General features: G+C 46.3%; 2 protein-coding genes and 1 non-coding gene across 3 annotated transcripts; 2 read left to right on the forward strand and 1 right to left on the reverse strand.

Annotated features, from left to right (window-relative positions):
• Positions 1–1,319: 1,319 nt before the first annotated feature.
• LOC127298248 (ras-related protein Rab-2-B-like) lies at positions 1,320–2,903 on the reverse strand. Its single transcript, XM_071821076.1, has 6 exons — positions 2,855–2,903; positions 2,193–2,332; positions 2,000–2,082; positions 1,669–1,879; positions 1,482–1,562; positions 1,320–1,412 (listed from the first exon to the last, which is right to left on the reverse strand). Exons 1-6 carry the CDS (start codon positions 2,901–2,903, stop codon positions 1,320–1,322), a joined length of 657 nt encoding a protein of 218 aa, XP_071677177.1.
• Positions 2,904–7,569: 4,666 nt separating this feature from the next.
• Positions 7,570–10,334, forward strand: LOC127304126 (uncharacterized). Its single transcript, XM_051334833.1, has 5 exons — positions 7,570–7,577; positions 8,280–8,310; positions 8,437–8,507; positions 9,819–9,957; positions 10,002–10,334. The coding sequence occupies exons 1-5, from the start codon at positions 7,570–7,572 to the stop codon at positions 10,332–10,334; spliced, it is 582 nt and encodes a 193-aa protein (XP_051190793.1).
• Positions 9,686–9,759, forward strand: TRNAI-AAU (transfer RNA isoleucine (anticodon AAU)). The gene has a single exon. It is a non-coding gene; the product is annotated as a tRNA-Ile (tRNA).
• Positions 10,335–10,939: the final 605 nt, after the last annotated feature.

Here is a 10,939-nt window from a genome sequence, read left to right on the forward strand (position 1 = left end):
ATTGCAGGACTGGAAGAACCAAACCAATGATCCTCCCATAACTTAATTTTCTGACCATTCCCTACTTTCCATATATATCCAATCCTAGCAGCTTTAACTGCCCATATAACCCCTTTCCAAAATGGTGAAACACCCACAGAGGAACGGGAGAATATGTTTGTATTGTTGACATTATAGTTATGATCTATCACTTATTTTCACAACTTGTTATCATCAAGTTGATATGTCCTAACCCACGAAGCCAGGAGGTACAAATTTATTTCAGCTAAGTTTGGAATGCTAATCTCCCAAACTCATTTTTTTTGTGATACCAAACCCCAATTTGCTAAGTGATATTTATGGTGCCCCTCATAATTATCCCACAAACAATGATCCATCTGTGAGTTAATCAGGGCTATTGCCCATTTTAGGAATTTATTACACTCAACAAATATAGGGAGATATTGGCAAGGACACTTCTAACTAGCTCTAGCTCTAGAGCATGGGTAAAAAGTTTCCTTCTCTAACCAGAAGCTTTTTTCAAAAGTTTATCAATTATGGGCTGTAAATCCTCCTTCCTCAGTTTCTTATGGTGTAATGGTACACTCAGGTATTTCAAAGGAAACACCCCTAATCTACAGCTCAGGGTTTGAGAGATCACTTGTGCCTCATGCTCTTCAACCCTAATGGGAATCAGATCACATTTGTGGAAGTTAATTCTCATCCCACATATTTTCTCAAAGCAAGATAATATCCATTTTAAATTTGTTGTAGATGATAAGTCATTTTTCAAAAAAAGCAAAGTATCATCAGCATATTTCATGCTAACCACACCAGTATTATTTAAACCCAGCATCAAACCATTAATATGGTTATTTTTAGCAGCTCTCATGAGCGTTCTCGTAAAAACATCAGCCATGAAGTTAAAAAGGATGGGGGAGGCAGGATCTCCCTGTCTCACTCCCCTCCCTGTCAAGAAAACTCACTACTCTCATCATTTGGTCTAACCGCCACAGAGCCTTTATCAAGAATAGATTTTGAAATATTAAGCCATCTCGAGCTAAAGCCTCTTTTCCTTAGCATTTCAAATAGAAATTCTCTATTTACTCTGTCATATGCTTTCTTATAGTAGTTTGAAAATAAATTCAGATTGTTCCCTGTGTGCCACATTATGAATAATTTCATGAGCATACACAACACTCTCTAGTATGTACCTACCTCTAATGAATGTTGTCTGGTCACGAGATATTAGAGCCTCACTAACCACATCCAACCTATATATTAGTTGCAATCGAGGTCAGTATCTACAAGATAGCACTATGGCGTGCAAGTTATGCTGATCAGCTGTTGCAGCAGCCGCCGACTTGAGATGACATCGTGCCATTGTAAAGGTCCATGACTACTACACCATCTCCGGCCTTGGCACCGGTACACTGCAGTAAAAAAATCAACGGAGTAAACTGGTAAGTATCAGCTAAATCAATCGACTTAATGCAGGTAACTAGTACAACCCTCACCTTGGACAAATCGATGGCACCTTCCCGAATTTTCTCGTACACCATCGACGAGGTTTCAAAGAACGCCTACAATATGAACACAGTGGTCATGTTAGAAAAGCCATGGAGAATTAGAACTTGTGTGATTGTGTCATTGTGTGCGCCACTGCGTCTGGAGTTTCGAGTTAATTACCTGATCCACGTTATGCCGGGTTTTTGCAGAGGTTTCCATGAAGGCGAGACCATTCTCCCTGGCAAACTGCTCGCCTTCCTCCGTGCTGACGACCCTCTTGTGAGATATATCTGTCTTGTTGCCGACCAGCATGATCGTAACATTGTTGTTTCCGTCGGCCCCTTGCCTCACTTCTTCCAGCCAGCTCCCCAGTTGGGTGAAGGTCTCCCTCCTGTTCGTCGGAGGAAAATGCAGAGATAAAAAAGATCGGTATACACCAGCTAAGATACTAAGACAAAACATACAAGCTTATGTACTTAATCAAGTTTATAAATGGCAAGGTAGTAAGTACCTAGTGATGTCATAAACGAGAAGGGCAGCGACAGCACTTCTGTAGTAGGATCGAGTGATCGACCTGAAAGCCTCCTGACCTGCCTGCACACAATTCATCAGAGGTTCAGAACCCGCCAAGCGTAAGAGGCAATTTGTTAGGGGAACCAAATGAGATGGCAGTTTTGAGTTCATATATAGGGGGAAAACCCAACCGTGTCCCAGATGTAGAGCTTTATTTTCTTGTGGTCGATGGTGACCATCCGGTAGGCAAACTCGACGCCGATAGTCAGGTCGTGCACGGGCTGGAACCGCTTGTCGGTGAACTGCAACATGAGGCATGACTTGCCAACGCCTGGGGAGTACGGTGGTCATGGTTTTGCAGTTAGAGGGATGGATTCATAGGAAAAGTTTATCACACCGCAAATATAAAGCTGTTTAACAAATGCAGGCCAAGAAACACATTTTAATCACTTCTTTTTTTTTGCCGACCACCGCAGGTAGAAAATTTTCAAATAAAAAGATAAAAACCTATTGTTCAATCGAAACTGGAAGGAGGGAAAGAAGTACAACAGCAAGGCTGCGAGCTGGGCTGATTACATCTGCCAGGAGGCGACGCTAAACAAAAAAAAACTTGTTGTTAATATTTGATGATACAGCCTGCAGCAGCGCCAAGAAACGTGCCTCCACAAGGAGCTGATTGCGAGCTTCATACATGCGGTTAGCTGAATGACTTTTCGTGTCAAAACTGGTACTAGGTCAATCGTTGGCGGCGCCGCGGTGGGGAATTGAATTGCAGATCAGTGCGCCAGCGACGTGGCGGTAGGTTAACAGAGGAGTTCGCGTGCATCACGAAGTGGGGAAAAAAACCACGCACCTGTATCGCCGACGACGATGTACTTGAACAGGTAAGCGTACTGCGACATCGCTCCCAATTCCCTCGGGCTCTAGGTTTTGGTTTGACGGCGATCTTCAGCAGTACCCAATATCGGCAAGTCCCAGCAGATTAATAGGAGATCGATCGGTCGAGGTCGGTAGCAGTGGTGAAACAATTGGCGTCACTCGTGTTCTAGTCCGGTCGTGCTCGGAATCGAATCCTCTCTTCGGTTCTGATTCGACGGTCAAGATTAAATTTGTAAAGTCCGGCAGGCACACGTTCAGGAGCCACCCCGCGGCAAACATATCCCGATACAACTCGGGCCTGGGCGCCAGTCCATGCGGCCATGACGGTGGCAATCGGCTGAGAGCATCTTCAACATGCGCGCTAAAATTCGGGCGTGCTAAACCTTCGTTTCGGCGCGCTGTAAACCGCTGGCGCACGTGATACCGAATTTTCCTCCGCCGGAGGCTCTATTTTGCAGCGCGCGTTGGTGCGGAAAAAAAGCACCTCCGCCGGAGGCTCTATTTTGCAGCGCGCGGCGCAAATTGCTAAATTCGATGGTGGATGGCCCTGCGCCGTTCTTCTTTTCCTCCTCCTTCCTCGCCGCCTTCTCGGCCCTCGCCGCCTTCCTCGCGGCGGACTAGGCGCGGCGCTTCTCGCGGCTCGCCTTCTTCTTCGCTTTGACCGCCGCCTTCTCCTCCTCCTTCTGCGCGTAGAAAGCTTCCGTGGCGGCGACGTCTTCGGGGAAGCGGCACGCCCACTCGAGGCGCATCACCTCATCGTGCTCGGCGATGAGGAGGCGCTGCTCCAACTCCCGTTGTCGGTGCTGCTGCTTGCGCGTGATGACCGGCGGTGGCGGCGCGAGCATCTCCGCCTGCTCCCGCGTGAAGACGTCGTGGAAGTTCATCGTCCGACGAGAGCGGGCCGAGTCGCCAGGCGACGGCGCCGTACGCCCGCGCCGCCTCGTGCGCCGTATCGAATGTGCCGAGGCGGATCCGCTCGTCGCCGGAGCGGATTTCCGCGTCGAACCGGCCGCTCGGCCGCGCCCGAACGCCGTGGTAGCCGGAGGAGGGAGGCATCGTCGGCGCGGAGGCGGTGAGTCGGTGGGAGAGAGAAAGCGGCGGGGAGAGAAGCGGAGCAGCACGGAGACGAACTGGCGCGTGGAGTATTCAGTCAGTTGGCGCGTTCGCGCGTGTCACCTTTATAGCGCGCGCGGCAGCCGACGCGTCAATTCTCCCACGTGGGATAGCGCGAAACCGCGGGCGCGGCAAAGTTTTTACCGCGCGCGCCTTTTTCCCGCGTCTGCTGGGGGTTCGCGCGGGCGCCTGGGCGTGCCAAACTGGCGGTTTTTTTTGCCGCTCGCGCGTTATGCCGCGTCTGTTGGAGATGCTCTAATACTTCTTCGAGCCAGCAGATAATTTGGTGCCTTTTGAATGAAAGATGACATCGGCAGATTCTTCTGTAGCTACTAGAACATGATTATGTGTGATATACTCTGTATATTGGTACTTCCTCCGATTCATATTACAACACTAATATAGATGTATCTAGATATATTTTAATTATAGATACATCTATGGATAGTAATATGGATGGGAGAAAGTACTTGCTAGCATCTCCACTGTCGCATTCAGTGTCCGACCCGTAAGTCGAATCGCCGCTATGGGAGGCATCCGAAGACCTGGATGGCCAGCTGCCCTAGCGGCGCCAGCCAGGTAGATTTTTGGGCCAATTTATTTAAGTTTATATAACAGAACAAAAACATAGAGATAGAGTACACAAATAACATGTCTTTGCATGTTTCTAGAATAAGAAATTGTATCATAATCTTAAATAGAAGAAACATAAACATGTATGGTACAAAAGAGTAAGTGCTGGTGTTTTTGGTGTTTTTGTCTCCTATGTCTGGGAAAAAGTCGGCCTGGAAAGAAACCGTGATGGAGGCCTTTCTAGGTTTTTCTTTAACCGGTCTCCAGGTGGTTGTTGAGAGAGAGATAGCTACATTATCAAGAGGGGTTTTCGGTTGGGTAACTTGATCACATCATCTTACGAAGCTCAATACATTGCATACTTTCATTCCTTATTCTTCTTGCTTCTTTGTGTTTGTTTGTATTAATTTATTTAGCTTGTTGCTAGCTTTTCAACAAACTCAAGTTAATCAAAAATGGAATTTGTATGCATCTTCTATTTTGTTTTCAAGAGGTTTTACAGGTTTGTATTTTATAGATAGGTCAAACTTTTCATATTGTGTTTTTTCCTCCATGCTTGTGATATGATATTTCTATGCATAAACCCGTAGAGCTCGTTGTTGTGATTCTAACGTGCCCGAGATCATCAAAATCGGAGTCCAAACGTAAAAGATACCACTATTTCCGTAGTTTTCTTGTCGGCAGTACGGTCGACAACGCCGGGCTTGGCGCCGGTTTGGTCTCCCCGGGACCCTGTCAGGCCTGGATCTAGTTCGCCTGGTCTGCAAGACTTAACGCCAGGCCTGGCACCGGTTTGTCTTGTTTTCTGTCGGGCTCTGCGCTGATGTCCACGGAAATGATTGTGTAAAAAAGTCAGGGCAACTCAGTTTTTCCCCCAAAACGGTCATATTTGTTTTTCCTATAAAGGGGCTTTCTCCCCAATGTTTTCTTAGGGTTCTTGAACATGTTATTTACCACCATTGTTGAATCACTTGAGCTTGCTTTCTCTCCCTTTCTTCCAATGATTCTTGCATATCTTTGAGGGCCTGGAAATACGTGATCGAGATCAACGACCTCCACCAATCCATGCCTCCTAAGTGAGGGAAACTCTTGGAATCTAGATCTTGCATTCATTGGTTGACCTCCACTATTGTTATTCGTTTTCTCCCTAACACTTGTTGCTTTCGTGAGATTTGAGTGTGAAGTTTTGAACACCCTTGATTTTCTTGCTTTTCTTCCTTGCCTAGTGTTGGTTTGGTTGTTGGTGTTTCGGCGACCTCTTCGTGAAATATTGTGAAGAGTCTCAGGCTTCTCCCTCGCGGAGCCTGTGAATTGCTTGTGGAGCTTTCCATCTCACATGCTATCCATAGGGATAGGGCCTTTGTCCTTCGTGGAATTGGCTTGGAGAAAAAGGTGAGCCTTCGTAGCATTCCGGAGACCTTCGAGGTAGCTCGCGTCTCCCCAATGTGATGTCCCCACTTAGTGTGAGAGAACATGAGAATACATCTTCAACTCCGCGTGTCTCAGTTATCTCTATGTAACTGAGTTTACTTTCCTTGTGATAGCCACCGTGTGTGAAGTATTGATATCTTGCTTCTCACTTGTTTTATATATGTATCTTGTGTCTATATTGCTTAGCTTAACTTGGTGTTGTTGCACTTAGTTGAGCCTAACTTATTTAGTTTTTTTTTGCTTGTAAAATAAACGTTAGTGCAATTCTGCATTCTTACAAGCTAAATCTGCAATTGACTTTCACCCTCTAGGTGATATCTTATCCTTTCAATAACCCGAGGCGAGACTTTCGTATTCCCATGATCAACTCTTGCTCACTATATCCGTTATCCCCGAACCAGTATCAATGCTCTTTTTCTTGTTTCATGTATATTGATGATGTCATGTGATCACTATCACAATGTATCTGCGTAGATATGTTACTTATCATCACAATACCGAGAGGAGCCAGTTTGTATCTCTCCTTTGTGAGGAGGAACAAATCCCAATTTTGAATCATTAAGCTTCTTGTATCTTCAGATATACACGAGCCATAATATTCCTAACATGTAGGGTTAACCGGCATGGGATGATAAGGTCAAAGCATACCCACTGATATGAGTCACTATAATATTCCCATGGTCAAAGTACTTTTATATAATTAAAAATTACATATATTTTGCTACTAACCATTAAGAGTGTCACGTTCACCTTGTAATATATAATCAAAGTTTGAATGAAAAATTTATTTTCGTAATATTTGCAGTGTTCGGGGCCTTGTTTGGGGGACGCGACCACACGCGGCAAAAGCGGCACCACCAAGCAGCCTTCCACATTTGGCTTCGCGGATGCTGTTTGGGAGATGCCAGTGAAGATATGCTCTAAGATTTTTCTAAGAAGGAATTGAGTAAAACAGCAGAAAAAGAATATAGATTTTTTTAGATAGGGGATCTAACAAGTGAAACCCTCATCGTTAAAAAAAAACAAGTGAAATCCTCATAACTTCACTAAAAGAACCTAGAAATTGGAAATAATCTCACTGATGTGTCTCTCCAACGATCAGTCATGCCACATCAACCTTGTAGGTAGACCTCCTCTGTTAGAAAGAGCCTGAAACGGTCCAAATCCTTCGATCAGTGCTATTTATAACCATTAGAGGAACGGTAGTGGTTTTTTTTTTCTTTTGAAAAACGAAGTAGTGATGGCGTTTTGAAGTCTTTACCCAAAATGCTGTGGTATTTTGCAATTTTGTCCTTCTATAACGCCTCTACTCCTCGCACATCCTCCTTTGCTTGCCATTTTGTCCGGGACGTGCGTTATCCCGATGGGGTACAATTGTTGGGAAATACAGATTAGCTCTTGGGTGCCACAAACCCCTATATTTGGAAAAATAAATAAATATTAAAAAAAGTTTTAAAAAATTCAAACTTTTTTGGGAATCAAAGATGATCAGGTATTGTACTTGAAACAAATATTTCTCTAGAAAATTACTTTTATTGTATCCTGGGTAAAGAAATAAACTCGAAACGCCCCATGACCAGGTACTATTCACTTTATATTCGTCGTAATTTTGTATTTTTTTGCTCTAGAGGCCATGGGAATCATTTTGTTTCTGAACATTTTTTTACGAGTACAAAACTGATCATCCTTGGTTTCCAGGAAGATTCAAAAAAAATTAAATTTTTAAAATTACTATAATTTTTTTGGTCTATGGGGGCGTGTTGCACCCGAGAGCCAAAAGTCCTCTTCCTACTATTGTACTCCTTCTGTTCGCGAGTAAGTGTACATTTTCTTTCTTTTAGAAGTTAAACATTTTATATTTTAACCATTTTTGTACAAAAAATAGCAACACGTGTGACATCAAATTACTATATTATTAAACTACATGTCAAGATGAATCTACGATATAAATTTTATGTCATAAATGATGCTAAGTTTTTTTAGGAAGTAGGTCAAAGTTATTAAAGCTTGACTTAAGACATATCTTAACGTATACTTATTCGTGGACCCAAGGTGTATGGACGTATTGTCTGCCTTGGTTCTTCATTAGTTACATTGCTTAGGGTTATTTTAATCAAAAATATCCAAAGTGAGGCCTCTATTGCGAGCAAAGAGGTGAAACTTGCTAGCTTAGACTAAAGCCAAAGATATACAATATATGATCACAAGAAGTACAAAGCATTCTAAATATAAAATAAATTACATCAACTGATCTGAATCTTCTGACACTAAACATTTAACAGGCGTAGACTGGACTTGATCCGCCGCTCCATGGTAGCAGTGACCAGATGACTCCATGCCCTCCACAACGGCGCTGGCGAGATCGCCGCCGACAAAGTGTGCACCGCCATAGCCATCGTAGCCTCATATCGCCATCGTTTCACCAATCTCTAACTTTAGAGACCTTACTACAACGATGAGCGCATGTCCGAGGTCCCCTCCGCCTCCTGCTGTTGGAGCGGCAAGCAAAGGTGAGGACCGATTGATTCCCGATTGGAGACGGCGGAGATGGGCCAGAGGCCAGTGGCGGCTAAATGAGATAGTATATCAATGGTAAATGCTCATCCGAACAATGCAAGAAATTATTATGCAAACACACACACACACGTAACATGAACAAGGTGTGATGGAAAACCTGAACGAAAAACTGAAGTTGTACCCTGTACATGCTTCCGCGTGTGTCTGTTGCTTGCCTCTCTCTGCGCCACCAGGCATCCTTTTTGCCTAGCATCTCTTTCTACCAAGTCGTCCAATCCACCGTGCGAATCACGTGAGAGTAGGCAGAGCTCGATCGCGTCCTACAGTCGACACGCCTTTTCAACTTTTCGCCGCCTGCCGGCCGGCACACGACAGATTGCCGCCATGATTCTGCCAAGATTACGGATCAGTCGATGCATGCCGCATAGTCCAAGTTCAGGTGTCGACGAGGCACCACAAAACCACATATGTTTTTCAGAAAAGCTAGCTCCAAAAGTAGGCGCTGGTCCATGGAAATGCGCAACGCAAGCTTGGCTCGTGGTGCCTCGGGATCCATGGATCCTGCACTACATCCGCATGTGCTCCTCCGTGATCATGTGCCTGCAGCTGGGGCTATGGCGAGGTCCCTCGATAATAATGTAATGCAGGGCTAGCTGCCACTGTCATGGCCTGAAGAAATGCAGTCGTGACTACAGCTTGGGTTGCATACACCGGGACCATTATCGCCACATTAATTCCTCTGTCAAACCAATTGCTGCTCCCTGAAGCAAGATTCTCCTGGAAACAGCTGGATTTAGCTTAAGTGTTGAGTATTGGTTGGATTGGTATCAGGGCATTTATTCAGTTATGCTTGCTAAAGATGGAGGCAGGGTTCAGCCTTTGATGAAAGCTAATGCGATTGCGAATTTGCATGAAGCTGATCAGCGCGTCATTGCAGGCAATTATGCATCCAAGGGTCATTGGACAAGACGAAAGTGGACGGGAAGATCGTGATGTCATCGAGCCGGCGGGGTTGGGCTGGTGCTCGCAACCGATGAGACCACCGGGAACAAGATGATCGCCGGTGCACACGTGCTGCTGGCCACGCACGATGGAGTTGCGCTGCTTACCTACATGAACTCAACCGTCTGTATTAGGTTATATATCCTCAGCTTGCAAGAGAAATCAAGTTGGCCTATTAGCTCAGCTGGTTAGAGCGTCGTGCTAATAACGCGAAGGTCACAGGTTCGAGACCTGTATGGGCCATTTTTTTTTGCCCTTTTTTCTGTTTGTTAAGTCTTTCTCAACATCAAATTGCCGTGCAGGTTTGCAGCAGCCTACATCACCGTGCAGAGCACTGCGCTGGAGACGAAGCCAGCGCCGTTCATGTCCGCGTTCTTCTCTCAGACCTGTATCCTCTTTAACTACGACACGCACGACGATGGCTTCACGGGCTTCCTCAAGGCCCTTGACCCCGACTGGAGCCCCGCCATCATGACCACCGCCAGCTCCGCAACTCCTCGTTCCTCCCCGCCACCACCCCATTCGCCAACGGCGCCGGCCATGTGCAGCCCAACCGCGCCGCTGACCCCGGCCTCGTCTACGACATGGGCACCGCGGACTACCTCCGCTTCCTCTGCGCGCTCGGGTACAACTCGTCCGTGATCGGCGCTACACTTGCCCGGCCACGCCGCCCAAGGTGGAGAACCTCAACTACCCGCCAGTTCGGGCGGATGGTGTGGTCGGACGGCGCCCGGCGCCACCGTGTCCGGATCCCGCTCGGCGCCAGGGTCGCCGATCAGCATATGACAAAGAGCTCGTTCGATCACGCAAAAACATAGTTCGAATCATGTAAATTAGTAGATCGCTTCCTTTCTGGGCTTTATAGAGCAGCCCTGGTCATTCAGGCCCAAAGACACGGGTTGGGCTGGGCTGCTTCTGGCCAAGTGTTTCTGTTAATGCTTTGTACTAAACCGGAACTCCCCCTCCCTCCTACCTCCTGTGCTTAATACAGACATGTCAGGTGCCCAGAGGCAATTGCACATGGATGACGCTGATCTGGCTTTGGTGGCTATCCCTCCGCCACCGCCTCAGTATGTACCACCAAAGGATAAGAAGAGGCAGAAGAAGGACAAGGAGGGTGCGGAGAAGACCAAGATTGATGCTGGCAATAAGGCGGGCTCCCTCGAGGAGCGCCGCCAGCAGCAATGAGTTGCTTTATCTGGAACTGTCGCGGACTTGGCGAGGCTGCGACAGTTAAAGAGCTTCGCGACTTCGCGAGGTGTTTCGCCCCCTCGATCTTGTGCGTGATAGAAACTCAAGTGCATAAGTCGAGGGTTGAAGGATTACGGCATACATTAGGTTATGATCATTCTTTTGCTGTAAGCAGCTCTGGCCGTAGTGGAGGGCTAGGGATTTTCTGGAACAATGGAATAAAAATTGAGAT

Source organism: Lolium perenne, chromosome 5, assembly GCF_019359855.2.
Source record: "Lolium perenne isolate Kyuss_39 chromosome 5, Kyuss_2.0, whole genome shotgun sequence".
Classification (NCBI taxonomy): domain Eukaryota; kingdom Viridiplantae; phylum Streptophyta; class Magnoliopsida; order Poales; family Poaceae; genus Lolium; species Lolium perenne.

Coding starts and splice junctions, on each gene's coding strand:
- LOC127298248 (XM_071821076.1), bottom strand. CDS start 2,903: ATGTCGCAGTACGCTTACCTGTTCAAGTACATCGTCGTCGGCGATACA. Junction 2,083..2,192: donor AGCTCTACATCTGGGACACG/GTTGGGTTTTCC, acceptor AATTGTGTGCAG/GCAGGTCAGGAGGCTTTCAG. Junction 1,563..1,668: donor CCCGGCATAACGTGGATCAG/GTAATTAACTCG, acceptor TTCATATTGTAG/GCGTTCTTTGAAACCTCGTC.
- LOC127304126 (XM_051334833.1), top strand. Junction 8,311..8,436: donor ACTTGATCCGCCGCTCCATG/GTAGCAGTGACC, acceptor CTCTAACTTTAG/AGACCTTACTACAACGATGA. Junction 9,958..10,001: donor GCTTCACGGGCTTCCTCAAG/GCCCTTGACCCC, acceptor GACCACCGCCAG/CTCCGCAACTCCTCGTTCCT.